We start from the raw sequence: 26574 nt of genomic DNA, 5'->3' as shown, positions 1-26574 counted from the left end.
TCTTGAACCTTCTTTGGCTCATCCAGAACCTTCTTTGGTGGTTCTGGAACCTTATTTGGCTCTTCCAGAACCTTCTTTGGTGGTTCTGGAACCTTCTTTGGCTCTTCCAGAACCTTCTTTGGTGGTTCTGGAACCTTATTTGGCTCTTCCAGAACCTTCTTTGGTGGTTCTGGAACCTTCTTTGGCTCTTCCAGAACCTTCTTTTGTGGTTCTGGAACCTTATGTGGCTCTTCTAGAACCTTCTTTGGCTCTTCCAGAACCTTCTTTGGTGGTTCTGGAACCTTATTTGGCTCTTCCAGAACCTTCTTCGGTGGTTTTGGAACCTTCTGTGGTTCTTCCGGAGCCTTCTTGCGTTCTTCTTGTGCTTTTGGGGTGTATGAAAACTCAGGGGTCTTCTTTATTGCTTCGGGAATCTTTGGCTCTGGCTTAGGTTGGGAGGTAACTGGTGGAGCTTCTGGTCTTCCAGTAGGTTCAGGTGTCCTTGGTTCTAAGACAACTTAGAAGAAGATTTATGATGAGCAAATTATCTTAAAGAGGTGAAGTCACACTCTAGCGAGTGCTCAGCATGTTGAAAGACGTTCAGACAGATTAACATCAACAAGGTTCTACAGGACTCAAGACCGAACAGAACATTAAAGTCAGAGAAGAACATCACAACAGATCAGCTAGTTCTGATGGCAGCTGCAGTACCTTGAAGTGGAGCAGCTTTGGCCCGGGGTGGAGGAGCTTTAGCAGCAGATGGTTGGAGCACAGGTTCCTCTGCTTTGGGTTCATCTTTTAGATAAGAGAACATTGTTTATAGTTTAACAGCAGCTGAGCTGATGCTGAACGGGTGCATCGAAGCACAGCTGAGGACCCAACACTACCTTCAGCTGGTACATATACTGCTGGGGACGGAGGAACCATGGCTGCAGCTCGAGACTCTTCTCGTTTAGGTAGTTCTGGTACTTTAAGAACATTTAAAGACAGAACAGGTTGAGGAACGTTCTCCACTCTGCCGAGTGTGAAGCAATAAGACAGTTTACAGAAACACATGAGAACAGACACAAGATGTCTCCAGGAGACTTCTTCAGTCTTTGGAGGCTCACTGGGACTGGTAGGACGAGCATGCCGTCTGGTTTGATCTTTCACAGCGTTCACTGAAGCTGTGAAACCAGTCTGGACCCAAACACTGAAAAAGTCACCGTGGTCCAGATTGTTCAATGCAAAGAGGGAAGCGGTTTGGAAAGAACAAGTTCCTCAACCCAGAACAGCAGGTTTTCTGCTTTACCTCTCCGCTGAGGAACCTCCACAGGTTTCTGGACAACTTCAGGTTCTGTGGGTCTCTGAGTGGGAACCATCTTCGGTTCTGCTGCTGGCTTGGGTTCAGGTTGGGGAACTATCTTTGCTTCGGGTTCTGGTTTGGTGGAAACTGAAGGTTCTTCAAAGTGAAGAGAGAATTGTGACACGAAGAAGACAAAAACTTTTAAGAGTTGAAAGACGTGAGACTCAGAGAAGATGATGGATCATGTGATCAGTCTTAAATTCAGACTCTTCTGAAGCTAATGTGAAGCTTTGTATCTGCATTTAGGTGGATGGATGTTCAATAAAATATAAATCTGTTTAAAAGTTTAGCTGATCATCAGGATGTTTTGACTGTTCCTGATTCGATGAGCAGAATAAAGAATCTGAGCCGATAAAGACTCATAAATATTACCTGCTGCAAGTGGAGGCGGTCCTCGCTGAGGCGGAGCAGCCGTGGTTGCATCAGGCTGCGGCGTCTTCGTCTCTGGTTCTTTAAAACATCATCACAAATTCAAAGCAATGTGGCACGATCAACACGAAGAGAAATGTCAACACAAAGAACAGAAACAACAAAAAACACAGCTTTTGGTGGAATATACCTGAGCCTGCAGGTGTGGGCGGAGCTTTACGCTCACGGGGTTTCTCCTCTGTTTGCCTGTAAACCTCAGGAACTTGAAAGATGAAGAAAGTTGACATTAAAAGCCGGGACGTCAATGCTCTGAGTCTACTATGAAAGGGGTTAATGAGAGATCAGAGATGAGTGAAGAAGAAAGAAACAAAGGTGGAGACAGACGGAAAATCCACCACAAACAGAGAAACGTCTAGAAGCAGCAGCTGGTGGAGGCTGAGGTGAAGACATGGCAGGAAGCAAACAGCATCTTCAAAGCAGAAATACCTGCAGGGACGTCTTCTCTGCATCCAAACTGAGTCCGCTCGAAGACCTCTTCAACAGCCTTTTTTTCTTCTGCTGAAGGAGAAACGTCAACATGAAGGACTGCTGCCGATCTGAATCAGTCCACACCAGGGTGAAACCCCCAACAGACAATAAAAACCAGACAACAGAGACAGAAACAAAGACGGCGATGCTGGTACCTGCGACGGAGGAGAAGCGAACCGAAACCACCTCTTCCTGAACCGTCACACTGTGTAACTCTGCAGCGTGGAGGGATATTCAGCTGTTAGAGGCCTGATGTGTGTCCACCTCAGCTTCATCAGAGGAGGATGATGACAGACCGTTAACACTTCTCTAAATTTCTCCTTTCAACTGATCAATAAAAATTGATCATCTATTTCTGGGGTTTAATTAAATTAAATCTTAGATGAATATTTTGAAGTTGAGACATAAAATGATGGCAGCAGGACCTTACAGGTCCGAGGATGTCACAATTCTCCTCTGTTCAGCCAAGTCACATGACGATGAATTGACTGTTAGGCCGACTGGCCGTTGTGCGTCCCAGCCGTCCAGACCAGTCATCTGGATGGGTCGCATGACGGCCGGCCGTCTGGCTGGGTCGCATGACGGCCGGCCGTCTGGATGGGTCGCATGACGGCCGGCCGTCTGGATGGGTCGCATGACGGCCGGCCGTCTGGCTGGGTCGCATGACGGCCGGCCGTCTGGATGGGTCGCATGACGGCCGGCCGTCTGGATGGGTCGCATGACGGCCGGCCGTCTGGATGGGTCGCATGACGGCCGGCCGTCTGGATGGGTCGCATGACGGCCGGCTGTCTGGATGGGTCGCATGACGGCCGGCCGTCTGGATGGGTCGCATGACGGCCGGCCGTCTGGATGGGTCGCATGACGGCCGGCCGTCTGGATGGGTCGCATCCGGCCGTCTGGATGGGTCGCATGACGGCCGGCCGTCTGGATGGGTCGCATGACGGCCGGCCGTCTGGCTGGGTCGCATGACGGCCGGCCGTCTGGATGGGTCGCATGACGGCCGGCCGTCTGGATGGGTCGCATGACGGCCGGCCGTCTGGATGGGTCGCATGACGGCCGGCCGTCTGGATGGGTCGCATGACGGCCGGCCGTCTGGATGGGTCGCATGACGGCCGGCCGTCTGGATGGGTCGCATCCGGCCGTCTGGATGGGTCGCATGACGGCCGGCCGTCTGGATGGGTCGCATGACGGCCGGCCGTCTGGATGGGTCGCATGACGGCCGGCCGTCTGGATGGGTCGCATGACGGCCGGCCGTCTGGATGGGTCGCATGACGGCCGGCCGTCTGGATGGGTCGCATGACGGCCGGCCGTCTGGATGGGTCGCATGACGGCCGGCCGTCTGGATGGGTCGCATGACGGCCGGCCGTCTGGATGGGTCGCATGACGGCCGGCCGTCTGGATGGGTCGCATGACGGCCGGCCGTCTGGATGGGTCGCATGACGGCCGGCCGTCTGGATGGGATGAATGATGGCGAGCCGTTTGGCTGGTTTGAGTTATTTGGTTGGAGGATGGATGGATGAATATTGACCGAGTTCCAGAAAATCACACTGTTATTGGGGATAAAGGTTACAGGAAGATGATGATGAAGGTTAAATCTGAAGATGGGGATGAAGTTTTAATGAGGACAAACAGATGGGCAGGTGGTTAATCTCACAGCTGTACCTTTGACTTCTGTTCCCTGCTTGTACTGATAAAACTCAGCAGAATCTTATGGCAGAAAGAGAAAAAGTGAATTACAGATGCTGAGCGTTGGCATAGAGACGGATTTTTAAGTTCAGTTCTAAGTCCCAGACTCACCTCGGCTGACCAACATGGACGCTGCTGCTGGGACCTGAACCGAGGAGTCTGGAACGTCTATAGAGGCGTTCAGAACGACTGTCATTGATGAGTTCAGCAGGGTTTGAAAAGCAGCTGAGTCTGATTGTCAGGACAGTTTTTGGTTGGAGGATTTCATGTGTAAACCTGACTGGGGTTAAATACTCACCCTGAGGAACCCTTGCTAACCCAATCCCTGTGGAAGCACAGGCAGACGGGTGTTAAACAGGAGCTGCAACTGAGTGCTAACCTACATGCTAGGTCTGGTTTAACCTACAGACCTCTGCCTGAAAGGTAGAGCTCGGCCGTGCTGCGAGCTTCGCCCATCGGCTCCAACCGAGCAATGACGGAGTAAACGCCTGATGGTGGACACATCCAGATGTTAGACTCAGATGAGCTTGTTACTTTGACAGATTTCTGGATGAGTCGAAGGAAAGCAAACAAACCTTCGTCCTCCGTGGTGACGTGGCGGATCGTCATAAAGTGCCGCCGACCTTCGGTCCTGAAGTTATATTTGGGGCTTTCTTTAAGCTCCCATGAGTCTTTGTACCACGTGACGGTGGCGTTGTCGAAAGACAGCTCACATTCGAAGGTGGCAGAGTGCCGTTCGTTGACCTCGATGCTTTGGATGCGTTTCGTGAACTGAATTTGGTTGGCTAAAAGACAACAGCAGTCTGATTATCCCGGTTATTACGCCGCTCAGGTTTTTCTCAGTTTTGACTGAAGTTTTGTTTGAAAGACAGAAGAATACAAGCAGAACGAGACAAAAAACAAACAAAAGCTGAAGGAGGACCAGCGGGTCCAAAGAGATCAGTCTGAGCAGGGTTAGTTCTGCTTGCCAGTCCTGAAATTTGAAAGATTAAGCTGGTCCAGATGGAGGACATCCATGTCTTACCTGTGACAGTGAGCTTGGCGTTGGAGATGTAAGGACCACACACCACCCGGTAGTTGCCCTGATCTTTGGCCTGGCAGTTGTTGATCTTCAGGCAGTGGCGGTCGCCAGTGCTGCTGATGTTATATTTGTCGCTGTTGTCCAGTTTCTGCGTGCCTTTGTACCAGGTCAGAGTGATCTCCGGGTAGTTGATCTGGATACGGCACTCAAAGGTGGCGCTCTGGTTCTCGGCGATGGTCTGGTCGCTGATGTCCTCCAGCACAGAGACGGGCTGAGAATGAAAATTTGTTTTAAAGTACCGTTGGAAAAGTTCTTGTCTTTTCAGACTTGGTCTGGTGAGCGGAGCACCACGTGACCATCCGGTCGGGGCTGTTTGCTGCTGTCAGGGGTGTTTCCAGGGAACTGAAACTGAGTTTTTACCTCTGCACTGACACGTCCCTCCAGCTGCTGAATCAGTCTGGCCATGTCTTCCTCTTCAACCCGACCTCCATGTTCAACCTCCTGCAGCACAACAGATGACAGCAGTTAAAGAGCTGCAGCGGTTGTCTTCCACCCAGAACGCAAACTGCAACACAGAGAGGTGGGCAAACAACGAGCCAGACCACCAAATCCATTTCTGGGTCAAACCATAGATACCTGACAGAGCGGGTTCTTAACACACTCAGCTGTCTCAGACAGTCTGAGATCCAGGACCAGACATGGATCCATTTACAGTGTGTGGTCTCCCATCTCTCTAAGGACTAGTACCCCCTAGAAAACTTCAGATTACCGAACCACCGTGGAGGTGGATGTGGTCTGTCATACCGCTCTTCCCGTCTGCATCTCCCTCTCCCTCTTCAGGAACTCCACGGCCTGCAGGATCGCTCTGTAGTCATGGATCCCGTGCTCACGCAGTATCCTCTCATACTCTTTAGGGTCGTGACCTCTGAGCAACTCCACTATATCGATCTCTCCTTCCTTCTTGGGACTCTTCTGTTTGGAAGGAGTCCTAAGAGAAATCAGAAACAGTCACACTTTGTCCCATCAGCAGCAGCTACACAGCCAACAACCATCAGCTGTGTCACTTACTTCTTCAGCTTTGTCCTCATGTCTCCAAAACCTTCTGCCTCCTCCTTCTTGGTGACTTCCATCTCAGCTCCACACTCGATCTCCCCATGTTTGTTAGTGGCAATGCATCTGTACAGACCTGAGTCAGACTTGGTCACCTCTCTGATCTCCAGTTTGGCATCCTGGCCCTTGTGTTCAATGGAGATCCGCCCTCCGGCCGTGATCTGTCTCCATTTTCCCTTCATCCACTTGACGCTAGGGATCGGGTCGCCTCCGATCTTGGCAATGAAGGTGGCGGTTCCCTCTGCAAGAAGAAAACAAAAAGAATGAAGAACATCAAACGGAAAAGGAGCGGTACGCTGAGGATGTCGTTACTGAACAGTTTCCTTACTCTCTGGAACAGAAATGTGTTTGGGTTCCTCGATGAAGAACAGGTTGTCCAGCCTTTTGACTGGGGCTGCAGCCGGGGCAGCCTCGGTCGGGGTGGGCTGTGCTCCTTTATCTGAAACCAAAGTGGACACATGAGTGGAACGAATGTAGTCAACAGAGCTTTAATAACCAGGATGTGAGACCACAGAATAGGCTGTCGTTATCCTTGTACTTGAGCCTATTTGTTCTTTTGCATGTCCAGATGCTGGTATCACTAACTTACATAGTAGATGGTTTCTTATTGGGTTAGCTTATTATCTAATTGTACAACAAGCTGATTGGCTCAATGAATCTGGTTAATATAGCTTTATTACCAGGATATGTACCTCTGTATTTATATTTAAACATTTATCAATAAACTCCTCATCCAAGACAGCCGGCTGATTACAGACCTCTTTCCTTAAAAAATTCTTTGTGATCTGTACTGAAATGATCAGTCTGAAAATGTCTCTGCACAACCAGGACTGGTCAAAGTTCCCAGTGATCTCCTGGAATAACAGGCTCCATGATCTAATCCATGGTGTGTATATATCAGATTCCAGTAGGTTTGGTAAACGAGGGTCTTCCTCACACACCAGAGTGAGTCATGGTTCCTCAGGGTTGAGGAGGGGGTGACGGGGTGGGGGACACTGGGGGTGTGTTACCTTTCACGGTGACTTTGGCCTTGCAGAAGTCGGTTCCGGTAGCGTTGCTGGCTTTGCACAGATAGTCCCCGGCATCGCTCTTAGAGACCGCGCTGACCTCGAGGCAGGCTGTCCCATGAGCAAACGTGATTTTGGTGCTGGTGTCGGATTTCAGTTCCCTCCTGTCCTTCATCCACTGGACGGTGAAGGGAGGCGAGCCTCTGACGTGGCATTGGAGGCTGAGCCTGTCCCCATCGTTCACCGTCAGCGGTTTCAGAGGGACGTCAAACTTAGGAGGATGGCCGGTTTCTGGAGGAGTGGATGAGCAGAGGATTGTTGTCAAACAAAATGGTTCGCACAAAGTTTTCCTGAAACATTATAAAAACTTTCAGGCAGGAAACAAACAAGACATTCCTGATGTGAGTGACTGCACATGACAAGGGTTATTTATGGGAGAGCCTTTTCCATAGGAGGCCCTCCGGGTTCAAGTGGAGCCCTGACCTACCTGAGACTGTGAGGGAGACCTGACATGAAGCTTTTCCTGCCTCATTAGAAGCAGTGCAGGTGTAAACACCGCCGTCAGAGACGCTGGAGTCTCTGATACACAGCACTGCCATGTTGTTCTTGAAGGTGACCTCATATTTGTCTGATGGATAGATCTCCCTGTCGTCCTTGTACCATGTGACAGTCAGCGGCAGAGAGCCAGACACCCGGCCCTCCATCTTCACTGTCTTACCGACAGAGTCCATCATGGACTCAGAGGGCTTCTTGGTGAAGTTTGGGGGGACTTTGCGTTCTGTTTGTGGGGGACAAAATAAAGAAAATCAGGCTGTGTTGTGAGACAGGAGGTTGCTTAGAAATGAAAAAATGAAGGTCCTTCACCAGGCCTCTGGGCCAATACCACAGCAGCAGAGGAAGCAGCACAGTTCAGCCAATGAGAAGACAAACAGCAACAAAACACAGAATATCCACCCTAACAGCCCAGCAGATGTTTATCTAAGCTTAACAACATGACAGAGACCTCTCAGACTCTTCTGATACCAGAGAACCCCGGCCAACCAGCCTGAAACCCATCCACAACGTGATCCAGGACCTGAGTTGGTCCAGCTGACTGCAGGTTAGGGTTAGCTGCTGTGGGATGGCAGTGACATGGGATGTGTTGGTTAGTGTGTTACCTATTTTAACGTGAGCATGACAGATGTCGGTTCCTTCAGCGTTGGAAATTTCACAGGTATATTTTCCAGAAGCAGTGACTCTGTCACTGTTCAGGACCTCCAGAACACACGAGGAGTCGCTTGTTGTGACGTTGTACAGGTACGAAGCCCAGATGAGCTTGTCATCCTTCTTCCAGGTCACGTGCACCCTCTGGCTTCCGGTGTAGGTGCACTCCAGCTTCAGGGGTTTACCCAGCTCATGGGCCACATCTGTTAGCTTCTTGACAAAGCGGACCGGTTCTGAGAGAAGCAATGTTGGAGTCAGTGTGAGAAAGTGCTGAGGGTACGACAGCATGTAGATGGGAAGTGCAGATCTTTACAGACGGGCTGTGTGGGCTGAGGGAGTGTAAACAGGAAAGGCTGCAGGTGTGTGGGTGGGATTATGGGGATGAAGCATGCATGAAGTGGCTGATGGGAACGGTGCGTACTGAGTTGCATGCTACTGTTACCTAGCTGGACATAAGCATGGCAGATATCTGAGCCTTCAGAGTTGGAGATTTCACAGGTGTATCTCCCATGAGCTTCCTCTCGGTCGCTGTTCAGAACCTGCAGAACGCAGCTGCAGTCGGTCGTCTTCACGTTGTACTGATAAGAGGCCCAGATCAGCCTCCCGTCTTTCCTCCAGCTCACGGTCATTATTGGGCTACCAACGAACGCAACTCTAAGCGCCAGCGGCTGGCCTACCCTGAAGGTGGTGTTCTCCAGCTTCCTGACGAAGCGAGCGGGTTCTGTGAGAAGCAGTGATGACTGTTAGATGCAGAGGTGATGGAGGATAACAGGTGGAGCTCTGTCAACCACAACACATCGTATGAGGTGGAGATGAACCCGACTGTTCTACCAGCTTCTGTTGAACAAAGTTATCACTCAGTTTGTCAAAGGAAACATTAAACTAGGACAAGTTGTGAAAGAGAGATCCATAAACCAGTCAAAACACCATCAGAGGCTTAAATCAAGCTGTCTGCTACAGATATTTGATCTTATTTGACCAAATCTTGCATGCTCGCATAAAGTTTTACGATTTTATTAAAAATCTCTGTCATATAAAGACGTGACTGATCAACCAGCTCTTTGCTGGAATCTTATCAGAGTTTAGTCGGGAAGACGGAACATGATCCATGGAAACACCGTCAGTGAGGGAAGATGTGCAGTGACCTTTACAGACAAACATCGCTTGTTTGGAAACAAGGGTTTGTTTGAATTTTGTGCAACAAAAGCCGGTGGAACAGAGCGAGTCTCAAACCATAGAGTCGAACTAGACTTTCTATCTGGACGAGATGCTCCATGTCAGTGCATTAGATGAGATGAGATGTACCTTTTTCAGTCGTTTTACAAATGACGTAAGCATCACAAACAGCTGAGCCTCCGGCATTGGAAACTTGACAAGAGTAGACTCCGGCTGCCTCTTCTCGGTCACTATTGAGAACCTCCAGAGAGCACGAGGAGTCACTGGTCCTGACGTTGTATTTGTATGATGCCCAGATGGGCTTGCCATCCTTTGTCCAGCTCACATGGATTCGCTGACTGCCAGTAAATGTTGACGTGAGGGTTAGTGGATCACCCAGTCTGTATGATGTGTCTTCTAGCTTTTTCACAAAGCGCACGGGTTCTGAGAGGAGCAACAGTCGTGTTAGTCATGTCGCGTGACCTAACCTGTTAGCAAATCAGTGAATGAGCATGTTAGGGAGCATTTACCCAGTCTGACATGAGCGTGACAGACAGCAGAGCTGCAGGGATTGGATATTTCACAGGAATATTCCCCAGCAGCCTCCTCTCTGTCGCTGTTGAGGACCTCCAGGATACAGGAGCTCTCTGTGGTCTTGACGTTGTACTTATAGGAAGCCCAGATGGGCTTTCCATCCTTCTTCCAGGTCACATAGACATGCGGGCTGCCTGTATATGTGACCTGAAGCTTCAGAGGTCGGCCAACCCTAAAGGTCATGTCCTCCAGCTTTTTCACAAAGCGCATGGGTTCTACAAAAGGCAGGATGAGGTTTTAGTAGGTGAAGATGCTTTAATGGAGTTAGTCAATATAATCTTTGCACGAGGCTCTTTTTTCCAGTTTTATTTAAATGAAACGACCATTTGCTCATGATGCTCTCAAAAAACCCAACACAGCACCGAAAGGCAAAGCTTCAAATACTACAGCAACAAATCAGCGATGATGGTGAAATATGATGGTGTTGTGGGATGTGTGTGACTGTGTGGTCCAGGGAGCTCAGTGTGTAGGAGTGAGTGTGTGCACACGGCACGCCGTCAGGTGATCGAGCCTGAAAGATAAAAGTGTTGATTGGAAGTGCTGCCCCCTCCTTTTAATGGATTCCAATGAAATTACGGTGATTTTCTGAAAATGCAAATTTCTTCACAATATGAAGGAAATCGGGGAGGACGTGCGATGGCTGGTTTCTATAACAGCATGAGAAAAATTCAACCATAGAAAAAGCACGGACCTTTTTAATTCTTGAAGATGGCTGTGAAATCAGCGTAACCGCTGGAGCATTAATGCAGAGAAACACGCAGGGTCCACTGCACCGCTGCAGGGTGGCGTCAGAGCCGCTCTGTGTGTCGCTCTGAAGTATAAACTTTATTGGTGATGTTGTGTGCCCTCATTCAATGGTGTTGTGGGAAGAGAATCCTGTTTTGCAGAGCTGCTTGCTTATATCATTGAAGAAGGTAAACTGCTGCGTGTGAAACAACAAAAGTTATGGTCTCATGGTGTGTGTGTGTGTGGGGATGGTTGGCCACCTCCCTAGCGCTCCCACGTTATGTTGCAGAATGAGGGGTATTAAAGCAGGGAAGCCCCAGACTTTGGTGGAGTCTGCTGCGGGTCTATTCTGATCAGGACCCCCAGCTGGTTTTGGCACTCTCTACCGGGGTTGTGGGCTCCCCAACCTATCCGTGTTACGGTAAGAGCTGGGAACTGAAAAGTGCCTTAACCGATGTGCTTACTCTTGTGCTGCAAGGTTAACAAAACGCTGAGTTAATCACTTCCTACGATCCTGCAAGATAAATAAAAGTGTTTCATTACACGCTCTTTCAGAGATCTGGAGCTTCATCACAAACTGATTAAACATTATTTAATACGGTTGAAACATTATGATGGATATTTTATCTGCAGTGACTTATTTCAACTAATGACCTCGGTAGAACATGAACATAATGCAGTACTGAGATGGGGAGGGATCGGGAGATTTTATCACTTTCTCTCTTTTCTACTCTGGTTATTGTTCAACCGATGGTCTAAATTAACCTGAAAAAAAAATAAAAATAAAAAAACTTAAAAACTGGCAGATCAGATATATTCATGAGTAACCATGGGTGGCTGTTTGACATCGTCCTTCCAGATACTCTTTCTGCTTTCTGTTTTGTCCGTTTGTCGCTAACATTTCTGTTGCCATGGTTACCAGCTGGCATTTGAGCCGATGCAGTGGTTTAGAATTATTCGACTATTTGACAGAACTTTCTTTAACATGTGTCCATTATCACTTTTTAACAGACACCCTGCGGCCAATCAGAATCGAGTATTCACCCAGACCATGGTGTAAGAAACTATTAAAAACACTGAGCTGGAGCCCATCTGTCTGACACAAGATACTCTGCTAAGTCCAGAGTCCAGAACTTGTCCAGACCTGGTCCAGACCTGGTCCTGACTGCAGGAACCAGACAGGATGGAGGTGGACCAGGTCTGGACTTTGACTGGACCACAATGAGACCTGACTAAGATGCTGTGTTGGGACTTTCTAAAGATCCAGACCTTGTGATGATGGAAAGGGGATAGAGGAGCATTCCTCTGCCACCACAAGAGAGACTGATGACACCACCCAGACTGATGACACCACCCAGACTGATGACACCACCCAGACTGATGACATCATCCAGACTGATGACACCACCCAGACTGATGACATCATCCAGACTGATGACACCATCCAGACTGATGACATCATCCAGACTGATGACATCATCCAGACTGATGACACCACCCAGACTGATGACACCATCCAGACTGATGACACCATCCAGACTGATGACACCATCCAGACTGATGACATCATCCAGACTGATGACACCACCCAGACTGATGACATCATCCAGACTGATGACACCATCCAGACTGATGACACCATCCAGACTGATGACACCATCCAGACTGATGACATCATCCAGACTGATGACATCATCCAGACTGATGACACCACCCAGACTGATGACACCATCCAGACTGATGACATCATCCAGACTGATGACATCATCCAGACTGATGACATCATCCAGACTGATGACACCACCCAGACTGATGACATCATCCAGACTGATGACACCATCCAGACTGATGACACCATCCAGACTGATGACATCATCCAGACTGATGACATCATCCAGACTGATGACACCATCCAGACTGATGACACCATCCAGACTGATGACATCATCCAGACTGATGACATCATCCAGACTGATGACATCATCCAGACTGATGACACCACCCAGACTGATGACACCATCCAGACTGATGACATCATCCAGACTGATGACACCATCCAGACTGATGACACCATCCAGACTGATGACACCATCCAGACTGATGACATCATCCAGACTGATGACACCATCCAGACTGATGACACCATCCAGACTGATGACACCATCCAGACTGATGACACCATCCAGACTGATGACATCATCCAGACTGATGACACCACCCAGACTGATGACATCATCCAGACTGATGACATCATCCAGACTGATGACACCATCCAGACTGATGACACCATCCAGACTGATGACATCATCCAGACTGATGACACCATCCAGACTGATGACACCACCCAGACTGATGACACCATCCAGACTGATGACACCACCCAGACTGATGACACCATCCAGACTGATGACACCACCCAGACTGATGACACCACCCAGACTGATGACACCACCCAGACTGATGACACCATCCAGACTGATGACACCATCCAGACTGATGACACCATCCAGACTGATGACACCACCCAGACTGATGACACCACCCAGACTGATGACACCACCCAGACTGATGACATCATCCAGACTGATGACACCATCCAGACTGATGACACCATCCAGACTGATGACACCATCCAGACTGATGACACCACCCAGACTGATGACACCATCCAGACTGATGACACCATCCAGACTGATGACACCACCCAGACTGATGACACCATCCAGACTGATGACATCATCCAGACTGATGACATCACCCAGACTGATGACATCATCCAGACTGATGACACCACCCAGACTGATGACACCACCCAGACTGATGACATCACCCAGACTGATGACACCATCCAGACTGATGACACCATCCAGACTGATGACACCACCCAGACTGATGACACCACCCAGACTGATGACACCATCCAGACTGATGACATCACCCAGACTGATGACACCATCCAGACTGATGACACCACCCAGACTGATGACACCATCCAGACTGATGACACCACCCAGACTGATGACACCACCCAGACTGATGACACCACCCAGACTGATGACACCACCCAGACTGATGACACCATCCAGACTGATGACACCACCCAGACTGATGACACCATCCAGACTGATGACATCACCCAGACTGATGACACCATCCAGACTGATGACACCACCCAGACTGATGACACCATCCAGACTGATGACACCACCCAGACTGATGACACCATCCAGACTGATGACACCACCCAGACTGATGACACCATCCAGACTGATGACATCACCCAGACTGATGACACCACCCAGACTGATGACATCACCCAGACTGATGACATCATCCAGACTGATGACACCACCCAGACTGATGACACCATCCAGACTGATGACACCACCCAGACTGATGACACCATCCAGACTGATGACATCACCCAGACTGATGACACCATCCAGACTGATGACATCATCCAGACTGATGACATCACCCAGACTGATGACACCATCCAGACTGATGACATCACCCAGACTGATGACATCACCCAGACTGATGACATCACCCAGACTGATGACACCATCCAGACTGATGACATCACCCAGACTGATGACATCACCCAGACTGATGACACCATCCAGACTGATGACATCACCCAGACTGATGACACCATCCAGACTGATGACACCATCCAGACTGATGACACCATCCAGACTGATGACACCACCCAGACTGATGACACCACCCAGACTGATGACATCATCCAGACTGATGACATCACCCAGACTGATGACATCACCCAGACTGATGACACCATCCAGACTGATGACATCATCCAGACTGATGACATCATCCAGACTGATGACATCATCCAGACTGATGACACCATCCAGACTGATGACACCACCCAGACTGATGACATCATCCAGACTGATGACACCACCCAGACTGATGACATCACCCAGACTGATGACATCATCCAGACTGATGACACCACCCAGACTGATGACACCATCCAGACTGATGACACCATCCAGACTGATGACATCATCCAGACTGATGACATCATCCAGACTGATGACATCACCCAGACTGATGACACCACCCAGACTGATGACATCATCCAGACTGATGACACCATCCAGACTGATGACATCATCCAGACTGATGACACCATCCAGACTGATGACATCATCCAGACCGATGACACCATCCAGACCGATGACACCACCCAGACTGATGACATCATCCAGACTGATGACACCATCCAGACTGATGACACCATCCAGACTGATGACACCACCCAGACTGATGACATCATCCAGACTGATGACACCATCCAGACTGATGACACCACCCAGACTGATGACATCATCCAGACTGATGACACCATCCAGACTGATGACATCATCCAGACTGATGACACCATCCAGACTGATGACACCATCCAGACTGATGACATCATCCAGACCGATGACACCATCCAGACTGATGACATCATCCAGACTGATGACATCATCCAGACTGATGACACCATCCAGACCGATGACACCATCCAGACTGATGACACCACCCAGACTGATTACATCATCCAGACTGATGACACCATCCAGACTGATGACATCATCCAGACTGATGACACCATCCAGACCGATGACACCATCCAGACTGATGACACCACCCAGACTGATTACATCATCCAGACTGATGACACCACCCAGACTGATGACATCATCCAGACTGATGACACCATCCAGACTGATGACACCACCCAGACTGATGACATCATCCAGACTGATGACACCATCCAGACTGATGACATCATCCAGACCGATGACACCATCCAGACTGATGACATCATCCAGACTGATGACATCATCCAGACTGATGACACCATCCAGACTGATGACACCATCCAGACTGATGACACCACCCAGACTGATGACACCATCCAGACTGATGACACCATCCAGACTGATGACACCACCCAGACTGATGACATCATCCAGACTGATGACACCATCCAGACTGATGACATCATCCAGACTGATGACACCACCCAGACTGATGACATCATCCAGACTGATGACACCATCCAGACTGATGACATCATCCAGACTGATGACACCATCCAGACTGATGACATCATCCAGACCGATGACACCATCCAGACTGATGACACCACCCAGACTGATGACACCATCCAGACTGATTACATCATCCAGACTGATGACACCACCCAGACTGATGACACCATCCAGACTGATGACACCATCCAGACTGATGACACCATCCAGACTGATGACACCACCCAGACTGATGACATCATCCAGACTGATGACATCATCCAGACTGATGACACCATCCAGACCGATGACATCATCCAGACCGATGACACCATCCAGACTGATGACACCACCCAGACTGATTACATCATCCAGACTGATGACACCATCCAGACTGATGACACCATCCAGACTGATGACACCATCCAGACTGATGACACCATCCAGACTGATGACATCATCCAGACTGATGACACCATCCAGACTGATGACACCATCCAGACTGATGACACCATCCAGACTGATGACACCACCCAGACTGATGACACCATCCAGACTGATGACACCATCCAGACTGATGACATCATCCAGCCGGAGGAGCTTCTACACTCTAATGGATGATGGAGAGGAAGCAGTTTTTCTGTGTTTTAGCTTTAGTAAATGATGGGCTGTGATCTATCAGGATGACCTAACAAATGAAAAAGGGTTAACTTGCACCTTGGTCCTTTTTCATCTATAAAGCTGGAAAGAAGGAGCCTCGGTGTGATCCTCTGGGATGACAGTATACCTAGGGTGACTTGAGCATAGCAGACAGCAGTGTTTTCAGAGTTAGAAATTTCACACGAGTATCTTCCTGCTGCTTCGAGACGGTCGCTGTTGAGGACTTCCAGAACACAGGAGCTGTCTGTGGTCTTGACGTTGTACTTATAGGAAGCCCAGATCGGTTTCCCATCTTTCCACCAGCTTACGTAGACCCTGGGGCTGGCGCTGTATCCACAGTACAGCGTCAGTGGCTGGCCGAGTCTGAAAGTGGTGTCCTCCAGCTTTTTGACAAACCTTACAGGTTCTACAGGAGGTAACGTTGATGTTAGTGACCCGATATTTTACATTCCAGAAAGCACATGAACATTACAGTGAATAGAGTGACGGGAACTGGGTAGAAATGGTGACTTTTACCTATCTGGACCATAGCATGGCAGATTTCAGTGCCCTCTGAATTGGAAATCTCGCAGGAGTATTTTCCGACAGCTTCCCTTCTGTCACTGTTGAGAACCTCCAGGGTGCTGGAGAAGTTGGTGGTTTTGACGTTGTATTTGTACGAAGCCCAGATGGGTTTTCCATCCTTCATCCAGCTGACATAAATCCTCTGACTGCCGGTGAACGTGCACTCCAGCGTTAATGGACGGCCAATTTTACAGAAAGTGTTTCTCAGTTTTCTCACGAAGCGGACGGGTTCTAAGAGATCAGTTAATGGTGGAGTTAATAAAGATGGCGTTTAGTCTGAAAGAAGTTGTTTGCATGATTAGTGGAATGAACGTGTTACGGTGTAAGAGAGGGTGAGCGGGTTTACCTAACTTAACGTTTGCATGGCAGACATCACTTCCAGCAGCATTGGAAATTTCACATGTATATTTTCCAGCAGCTTCCTCGCGGTCACTGTTCAGGACCTCCAGGATGCAGGAGTCCCTGGTGGTCTTGACGTTGTATTTGTAGGACGCCCAGATGAGTTTGCCATCCTTCTTCCAGATCACGTTCACTCTCTGGCTTCCGGTGTATGTGCACTTCAGCGTCAAAGGTTCACGCAGTCGGAAATATGTGTCTTTCAGCTTGTTCATGAAGCGAACTGGTTCTGAGAGGAGCAATGGGTGGGTTAGCTGAATGTAGTTTATGAAGCTTGCTAAACTGAGGTCGGTCGTACAAAAGAACCACAACATGCTGGTTCTAAGAAACAGCAACAAAGACCCCCTGTTGGTGTGTTTCTGGTTGTGACTTTACCTAAGCTGACACGAGCGTGGCAAACGTCGGTTCCAACTCTGTTGGAAATCTCACAGGTGTATGTTCCTGCGGCTTCTGGCCGGTCGCTGTTGAGAACCTCCAGGATGCAGACAGAGTCAGTGGTTTTAACGTTGTACTGATAAGATGCCCAGATCAGCTTGCCATCCTTTTTCCAGGTCACGTACACCCTCTGGCTCCCAGCGTAGGTGCAGATTAGCCTCAACCGCTGACCGACTATGAAAGTTGTGTCTTCCAGCTTCGTGATGAAGCGCACAGGTTCTGAGAGAATCAGTGCTGGTTTCAGAAACTGGTCATGATGTTGCCATGAATGAATGAGTTAGTTTAGCATTATCTATGATGTACTAAATGACTAAAAGAAACAAAATGAGGACAATGAAGGGAAAGCTACGTCTGCTTTTATCACAGGACTTGTGTGCTGTTCAAGATGCAAACTTTACGTTGGCTTTGTGTTGCTAAGGTTTGGTGTATCACCTTTCACTGTCACGTTGCAGCTGGCGGAAGCTGAGCCAATCCGGTTCTCCACCTTGCAGGTGTATTCACCGTCATCCAACTTGGTTGTTTTGATTAGTTTCAAAGTTGCGACACCCTTCGTGAAGTCCATTGAGCATGAGGATGACTTGCGCAGCTTTGCCCCTGAACTAAACCAAGCTACAGAAATATCAGGAGTCCCTGCAATGTGGCATTTCAGGGTAAGCGTGTCACCCACAGTTACCTCCACTGGCTCCATCTTGTCAACAAAGTATGGTCGCTCTAAAATGAAACATGATGGAGTTAAGCTGTAGATGATGAATGAATGAATGATTGTTTATCAATTAGCTTCACGATGGCAGCTGTAGATCAGTGACATGCAGGAGTTGGTGGTTTTACCTAGAATCGACACTTGTGCCTCACATCTGTCACTTCCTACTCCGTTGTCGACCTCACAAGAGTATCTTCCGGCTGCCTCCATCCTGTCGGAGTTAAGAACCTCCAGGATGCAGGAAGAGTCTGTCGTTATCACGTTGTACTGATATGATGCCCAGATGAGTTTACCATCCTTCTTCCAGGTCACATTCACTCTGGGGGTTCCAAAGAAAGTGACTTCAAGCCTCAGAGACTTGCCCTTCTCCAAGGAAATGTCCTTCAGCTTCTTCACAAAGCGGACTGGGTCTGAGAGACGTAATGCCACTATCAGTTACACAAGACTTGCTGGCAGAGGCATCTGAATGTTTCAGAAGAAGTCTAACATATTGACACACCTTTCACAAACAGCTGGACTGGGCAGCTTTCCTTTCCTGCAACGTTCATGACCTGGCATGTGTACTCTCCTGCGTGGGACTTCTCAACCTTGTGAAGAACTAAAGTGGCCACATTGCCCTTCATGGAGATCTCACAGCCTCTTCCATGCTGCATTTCCTTTGCTCCCCTGAACCATTTAACTGTCAGGGGGGCACTTCCCTTCACTTTAGCCAAGAAAGTGACATTTTTGCCAGGCAATGTGTCCTTGGCTTCTGGTGCAGCCGCAAAAGATGGAGGTTCTGGTTTCAAACAGGGAGATTGGGTTATTATCTTTCAGTACTGACCTGAATGCTCAGCAGTTCCCCTGTTCTTCATGTTTACTGACCTGTAACATCCATAGAAGCACTTGTTTCACCGGCTCCTGCAGCGTTCACAGCTTTGCACGTGTATTTACCAGAATCTGACATCTGGACATCCGATATTCTCAGTAAGCAGGTGTTATCCGTGCAGGTGATCTCATACTTTGGACCACTCTTAATCTCCTGACCGTTGTGGAACCAGGAAGTTGTTAAAGGAGATGATCCGGTAACTTTACACTCCATCTCACCAGGCTTACCCACAACAAGGTGGGTGTCTTTCAGCTTCCTAACGAAACTCGGTGGGACCAACTTATCTGTTGTTAAAGAACATAATATCAGCTTTCTCTGAACTGTCTGTCAACTGAAAAGATTGAGTTAAAAGAAGAGAGCACGCAAGACCACCAACCTGAGACAGAGAACTTAGTTTTGCTAGAGGCTTTTCCAACATTATTAGAAAGCTCCAGTTTGTACTCGCCAGCATCTGCTTTGTCAGCAGACCGGATCTTCAGGACAGCAACCTTCTTAGTGAAGGACATCTGATACTTAGCACCAGCACTCAGCTCCTTGCTCTCCTTGTACCACTTTGTTTTGAGTTGGGGTGAACCAGACACTGTAACTTCCAGAGAAGCGTTTTCTCCTGACTGGACACTCATGGACTCTGGGCTGTCCACCACAGCTGCAGGTTCTGACGTCATGAGGAGAGGATATTAGTCCACCTGTATTCTGATACAGTTATGAGTGATGCTATCAACACTAGTTTTACAAACCTAAGACAGTGACTTGAGAGACTGACTCCACGACTCCAGAGTCGTTCCTCAGCTGGCAGCAGTATCTGCCGGCTGCAGCAGAGTCAGCCTTGGGCACGACAAGCGTGGCCACGTTGTTCTCAAAGGTGATCTTCCTGTTGTCGCTGTCTCTGAGAATGTGATCTTTGTCTCGGACCCACGACACAGTGAGAGGCTGTGAACCTTGGACTGTAGCCATCAGCGTCAGCTGCTGGCCAGCTTTCACTGACTGGTCCACAGTCTTCTTGACGAACGCCGGTGGTTCTGAATCGTAATGGAAAGACCACACGTGAGGGGAAGAGGTCGCATGTGGATCAGGCTTTGGGGGAATGGCTTCTGATTCTGTACTGACCTTTTAGAGTAATGGTAGTGCGGCAGAATTCAGTCCCTACATTGTTTGACACCCTGCACTCATAAAGACCTGCATCGTCTTTCTCCAGTTTCATAACATGAAGGGTGGTGGAGCTGCCCACGCTCACCATCTTGTACTTCCTACTCTCCTTTAGTGGCCTTTTGTCTTTGTACCAGTTCACCTGGAAAGGTTGAGTGCCATACATCTCACAGTGCAGGCAGACATCTTTCCCCATTGCGCCCTCCACTGGGCTGGGGCTTTTAGTGAATGATGGGGACTCTGGAAAATATGTTGTGAAAAATGAACAAGGACAACAGTCATGGACAAGCAGTCTTCACGGCAAGCACCTCAGCCGAGCATTTCCAGTGGATTTAAATTCTTGATGGAGGGTCATGCTGATGTTCAGTCCATGCTAGAGGATCCTTCCAAACTCCAACCAAAACCAGAGGTGGTCAGGGAAAGAAGCACTCCAGTTCATGCTACTGTATGAGCTGACGGGAGGCTCTTTTCTCAGAGAGATTAGAAAAATAATGCACATGTTCTCGGTCATTCCACCAAAACTGAGGAAAATCTTGTGTCTGAAAGAGATACTAACCAAATTCATGCTATCTGACCCACAAGAGGTCTGGAATCTGTTTCCATGCTGACAAACACCCATAACAACCCAAACGCAGGCCATGATATCAAAATCTGCATTGCAGGAATATTCATTCCTTCTGTTCATGCTACTTAAGTCCAGAGATAACATATCCACACACAGGGTGTAGTCAGGGTTTCTGCTGGATAGCTGACCTTGAACAATGAGAGTGGTGCTGCAGCTTGCACTGCCAGCATCATTATGGACTTCACATGTGTAGACTCCATTATCGTCAAACCTAGCGGAGCGGAGCTGGAGGTATGCCGTTGAGTCAGTGAACACTGTTCTATAGTTGCCGCCATCCATTACCTTTTGGTCATTTTTGTACCAGCACATTTTCAGGGAGCGTGCGCTGGTGGTCTTGCATTCAAGACGGTGCCCTTCACACTGCTTCACAAACGTAGTGGGAGGCAGTTTCAGGATAAACTGAGGCGGCTCTGCAAAGTCAAAAAAAGATGAAGTTACTATCATCAACTCTGAGGAACATGAGGGATGGATGGAGGATGCGGACGGGTAACTGCAGACAACACATGTCATTGGAAAGACAGGAAAATGAAGAAAGAGGAGATGTAAAAATGAAAAAAGATGGAGTTAAATGAGCGGCCATGGTTCCGGACAAAGGAAGAATAGTCCAACCTTTCACCAACAGCTCTGCTGGACTTCCCACACTCCCTGCTTGGTTGCTAACTTGGCAGGAATGATTTCCACTCTGCAGATTCCCAACGGAGTGGAGCTCTAGGGAGGATGAAAATCTCTCCAGTTTAATAGTACAAAAAGGTCAAGAGATGAGTTCCACATCATTCTTGAACCACTTCACCACAAACAGAGCAGTGCTTCTGAAGAGTACGTCAGACTTTGGTAGAACGGCCTGAGACTCCAGCTCAGATACGAATGTTGGCGGCGCTAAAACCCACACAGAGAAATGATCACGCTGCTTCATCAGCTCTGAACGCTAACCTTTAGCTCTAAGAGCGGCGCTGACCATGCAGCTACCGGCTGGGTTCCACACTCTGCATGAGTACCATCCTGTTTCTGCACCTCCAGCCAGGTTGAACTCCAGACAGACTCTGTTTTCAGTCTGCACAACTTTGTACTTTGAGCTCGTGATGATTCTTTGTTTTCCTTTGCTCCATTCGACAGAAAATGGAAGTGAACCGACAACTTTGCACTCCATCCGGACCACCGATCCCATCACTGCTTGGATGTTTAATTCCCTAGTGAATGTAGGAGGACTTACCTTGTCTGTTTCAAACAATATTACAAGTTTCATGTAAAAATGTGCTTTTACTTTCAGAAATCTTTTTTCTGTTGAGAAATTTTCAACAAACCCAAAACAATCAGCATCACCCACAGTGTCCTGCTTCCATCCCTGCTGTATCCCAGCTGACAGGACTCTATGTGCCGACAGCTCAGGTTGTTCTCATCGGAGAGGTGGTGTGTTCTGCTTTTCCACCTACTATCCATCTTACATTCATCTGAGGAGTTCCAGCTACCCTGCACTGAAAGCTAACTGGTTTTCCATGGCTTCTCCTGAGTGGTCGGTGGTTCTACAGCAACAGGAGAGGCAGGTGAGTGGGGGTTAATGCAGTTATAGCGAGCTGTAAGGTTAGGCAGGTAAATCCAGCCTGGCGTGGAAGTACCTTGTACACAGAGTCTAGCAAAGCATGCGCCGCAGTCGGCCTCCTCTATAGGCTGGCAGGTGTATTTGCCACGATGAGTCCCTTCTTAGGTGGGAATCCTGAGGACGGCTTGTTGGCTCTGAAAAGTTGTCTTTACCTGCGGATCCTCTGGGATCCAGCTCGGGTCTTTTAGACACTGAACAGTGAGCGGTAGGGAACCTTTAACGACGCAGCGAAAGACTGCCAGCCGTCCCAAAGCCAGAGATGTTTTCCATCTTCTGACCGGACGTTGGAGGGATTGACGGACAGAGAAGATGTTGGGAATGTTAATGTGATGTTGTGGATGGAGAAGTAAGGAAATGTGAGACAAACCTTTCAGCGAAAAGCTGCAGAGCCACAGCAGCTCCCACATCTTCCATGTCACAGTCCTGGACCATCAAGTTCACATCCTCACCACCAGCAGTTACATTGCTTGGATTGGCCATTTGTCTCTAAACCATGTGACCTTATCTGGATCACTTCCTGTTACTCTGAAGTCAAACACTGGTGTTGAACCTTGAACCAACTCAACGGACAACTGGTCTTCAGCGAACAAAGCAGGCTCTGGAATAAAACACAAATCTCCCCAAATAACCTGCTAGGTCTTTTAAGAAGCTAAACTTCATCGTGATTCGACCTGACAAGCGTGAACATCTGAGGAAACCGACCTTCGGCCTCTAGCTCAACACTGCGGCTAACTTTGTTCCAGACCCACCGAGACGTTTCCACTGTCATGTCCACCAACCACACCACTGTCTAAAGCAACTTGACACGGTGGGGCAGCTCAGCTCCACCTCCAGTGCACAGAGATCTCTGGAGAAGCACAAACACCACACCTGCCTGCCAAACTACACCTGTTCAGGTGTTTCAGTGATGAAAACAGCACATGCTGGTGAGAACAACCTAACAAAACAGAACCAACGTCAGGAACTGGCTGAACCTTTGGCGAAGAGCGAGGCCTGGCAGGAAGCAGAACCCATGTGGTTCTGCATCACACCCATTTTCACCAGAGTCACAGCTGTCTTTAGTCACGGAGCAGTCGGCGCTGGATAGGATCTCCTTCTGCTTCTCAAACCAGAACATTAAACTGGACCTTTGTACCTGGTAACATGTTCATGGACTCAGAATGAATGGTGGTTCTGTTGGTGAACAAACCCAAACACCTCTTTTATCACATGGATGCAGCATGAATGAAAACAAATCAGTGAAGATGAACTGAACCGTTTAATCAACAAGACCCGGCAGCAGTGATTTCACCCAGCTGGGTTTTCTGCCAGGAGAGCAACATTCCTGTGTTTGGACCGCTTTACCCCGACTGGCAGCCTCCAGCCGAGATCATGATCCATTTCCAGCTTCGGTCTGCCTCAGCGTTGGCGTGAAACACGGCTTCGTAACCTGTTCCACACAAACAGCACCAACACAGCAGCCCATGCTGCAGAATAAATGAGACCAGCAGTGTTTAAAACCTCACAGCTGTGTTCACCAGCATCACTTCTCTGTTTTAACAGTCCAGTCCAGCGCTCCACTCTGAGCACTCAACCCTGAAGCTCAGGCCAGCTCCCTTCCTGCCGTCCTCCATCTGGATTTCAGCGGTGTGGAGCCTGACTGGTTCTCCCTGCCATAACACCCTGCATGCTCTGAAAAGCAGACTGGTTCTGGGGCGGAGTGTTAATGGAGCGTGAAGCAGCAGTTAGAAGAAAATCTGCAAACATCGGACAAACCTGTCACCATCAGCACAGCGCCACATCTCTGAGTCCCAGCTTTGTTCTGGGCCTCGCACATATAATTTCCACTGTGGGACAACTGAGCATTTCGCAGATTCAACACGGCACTCGTTGGGTCAGACGACATCTGAACGTGCTCGTCTTCTGTGAGCTCATGATCATCCTTGATCCAGAGGAAAGTCATGGGAAGTGATCCAGACAACATGCACTTCATGGATACTTCAGAGCCCACCATGCAGGACATGTCTTCTAGTCTTTGAACAAATGATGGCGGTTCTGGTAGGAAAAGACCACAATGAGACTGCAGGCGCACCATGTGAATCAGCATCTTCATCTCGCTGATCTCATCATCTGCTCACACTTCAAATATTCACAACAATACAGAACAAGAATAAAACATTCATCCAACAAGCATCCATGGAGCAATGACATGCAGCGGGGTGATGTTTGGACTGACCTTTTAAAGAAACCCGACATGAACACGAGGTCTCCCCGACACCATTAGCTACTGTACAGTGGTAGATCCCAGCATCTCTGGCCTCACAGCTGCACACCTGGAGAGCCACTCTGTCTCTCTCTATGCTGACTTTATGCCTCTGGTCGCTTGTGATTAGCTTATCGTTGAGGAAGCAGCTGATTTCAAACGGAGCAGAACCTGACAGAGTTCCTTCCAGAACCAGGTCTGATCCATTCACCAGCTCAGCAGATTGAAAAGGCCTCACAAACACTGGAGGCTCTACAAAACACAGCACGTTTCATTGGAACATGTGAAGGGAAGTTTCTGGTCAAATCAGGAAAGTCTGGTCCACAGAATTCATGCCTCTCTTTTCTGACTTCCGACTCAGCTGGTCTAACTGGTCTCTACATCGTTCCCTACTGGTCAGCCGTCCACCCTGTAACCTCCCAGCTGGTCTAACTGGTCTCTACATCGTTCCCTACTGGTCAGCCGTCCACCCTGTTACCTCCCAGCTGGTCTAACTGGTCTCTACATCGTTCCCTACTGGTCAGCCGTCCACCCTGTAACCTCCCAGCTGGTCTAACTGGTCTCTATACCGTTCCCTACTGGTCAGCCGTCCACCCTGTAACCTCCCAGCTGGTCTAACTGGTCTCTATACCGTTCCCTACTGGTCAGCCGTCCACCCTGTAACCTCCCAGCTGGTCTAACTGGTCTCTACACCGTTCCCTACTGGTCAGCCATCCACCCTGTAACCTCCCAGCTGGTCTAACTGGTCTCTATACCGTTCCCTACTGGTCAGCCATCCACCCTGTAACCTCCCAGCTGGTCTAACTGGTCTCTATACCGTTCCCTACTGGTCAGCCATCCACCCTGTAACCTCCCAGCTGGTCTAACTGGTCTCTATACCGTTCCCTACTGGTCAGCCATCCACCCTGTAACCTCCCAGCTGGTCTAACTGGTCTCTATACCGTTCCCTACTGGTCAGCCATCCACCCTGTTACCTCCCAGCTGGTCTAACTGGTCTCTATACCGTTCCCTACTGGTCAGCCATCCACCCTGTAACCTCCCAGCTGGTCTAACTGGTCTCTACATCGTTCCCTACTGGTCAGCCGTCCACCCTGTAACCTCCCAGCTGGTCTAACTGGTCTCTATACCGTTCCCTACTGGTCAGCCATCCACCCTGTAACCTCCCAGCTGGTCTAACTGGTCTCTACATCGTTCCCTACTGGTCAGCCGTCCACCCTGTAACCTCCCAGCTGGTCTAACTGGTCTCTACACCGTTCCCTACTGGTCAGCCGTCCACCCTGTAACCTCCCAGCTGGTCTAACTGGTCTCTATACCGTTCCCTACTGGTCAGCCATCCACCCTGTAACCTCCCAGCTGGTCTAACTGGTCTCTACATCGTTCCCTACTGGTCAGCCGTCCACCCTGTAACCTCCCAGCTGGTCTAACTGGTCTCTACACCGTTCCCTACTGGTCAGCCATCCACCCTGTAACCTCCCAGCTGGTCTAACTGGTCTCTATACCGTTCCCTACTGGTCAGCCATCCACCCTGTAACCTCCCAGCTGGTCTAACTGGTCTCTATACCGTTCC

At 49.1% G+C, this 26574-nt stretch overlaps 1 protein-coding gene across 4 annotated transcripts in view; it reads right to left on the bottom strand.

The window, feature by feature from the left end:
* ttn.1 (titin, tandem duplicate 1) overlaps positions 1–26574 on the bottom strand; it is a 215722-nt gene that overhangs the window by 113339 nt on the left and 75809 nt on the right. The window contains exons 38-63 of one of the 4 annotated variants that reach the window (XM_079253959.1): positions 21297–21578; positions 20505–20783; positions 20135–20416; positions 19774–20052; positions 19394–19681; positions 19029–19307; positions 18658–18939; positions 18262–18540; positions 17770–18048; positions 17345–17623; positions 16951–17229; positions 16562–16840; positions 9934–10212; positions 9554–9847; positions 8691–8969; positions 8203–8481; positions 7533–7823; positions 7049–7336; positions 6367–6477; positions 5997–6279; positions 5733–5916; positions 5349–5429; positions 4932–5199; positions 2180–2251; positions 1884–1955; positions 1697–1774 (exon numbers count right to left, since the gene is read on the bottom strand). In XM_079253959.1, the coding sequence (XP_079110085.1) occupies positions 1697–1774; positions 1884–1955; positions 2180–2251; positions 4932–5199; positions 5349–5429; positions 5733–5916; positions 5997–6279; positions 6367–6477; positions 7049–7336; positions 7533–7823; positions 8203–8481; positions 8691–8969; positions 9554–9847; positions 9934–10212; positions 16562–16840; positions 16951–17229; positions 17345–17623; positions 17770–18048; positions 18262–18540; positions 18658–18939; positions 19029–19307; positions 19394–19681; positions 19774–20052; positions 20135–20416; positions 20505–20783; positions 21297–21578 (6225 nt within the window). The remainder of the gene's footprint in view (positions 1–1696; positions 1775–1883; positions 1956–2179; positions 2252–4931; positions 5200–5348; positions 5430–5732; positions 5917–5996; positions 6280–6366; positions 6478–7048; positions 7337–7532; positions 7824–8202; positions 8482–8690; positions 8970–9553; positions 9848–9933; positions 10213–16561; positions 16841–16950; positions 17230–17344; positions 17624–17769; positions 18049–18261; positions 18541–18657; positions 18940–19028; positions 19308–19393; positions 19682–19773; positions 20053–20134; positions 20417–20504; positions 20784–21296; positions 21579–26574) is intronic. The other 3 variants (XM_079253960.1, XM_079253961.1, XM_079253962.1) reach the window with 3 other exon arrangements.

This window comes from Telmatherina bonti, assembly GCF_933228915.1.
Source record: "Telmatherina bonti genome assembly, chromosome: 15".
Lineage (NCBI taxonomy): Eukaryota > Metazoa > Chordata > Actinopteri > Atheriniformes > Telmatherinidae > Telmatherina > Telmatherina bonti.
The sequence above is the reverse complement of the archived record's forward strand: the minus strand, read 5'-3'. Positions and strand labels throughout refer to the sequence as shown.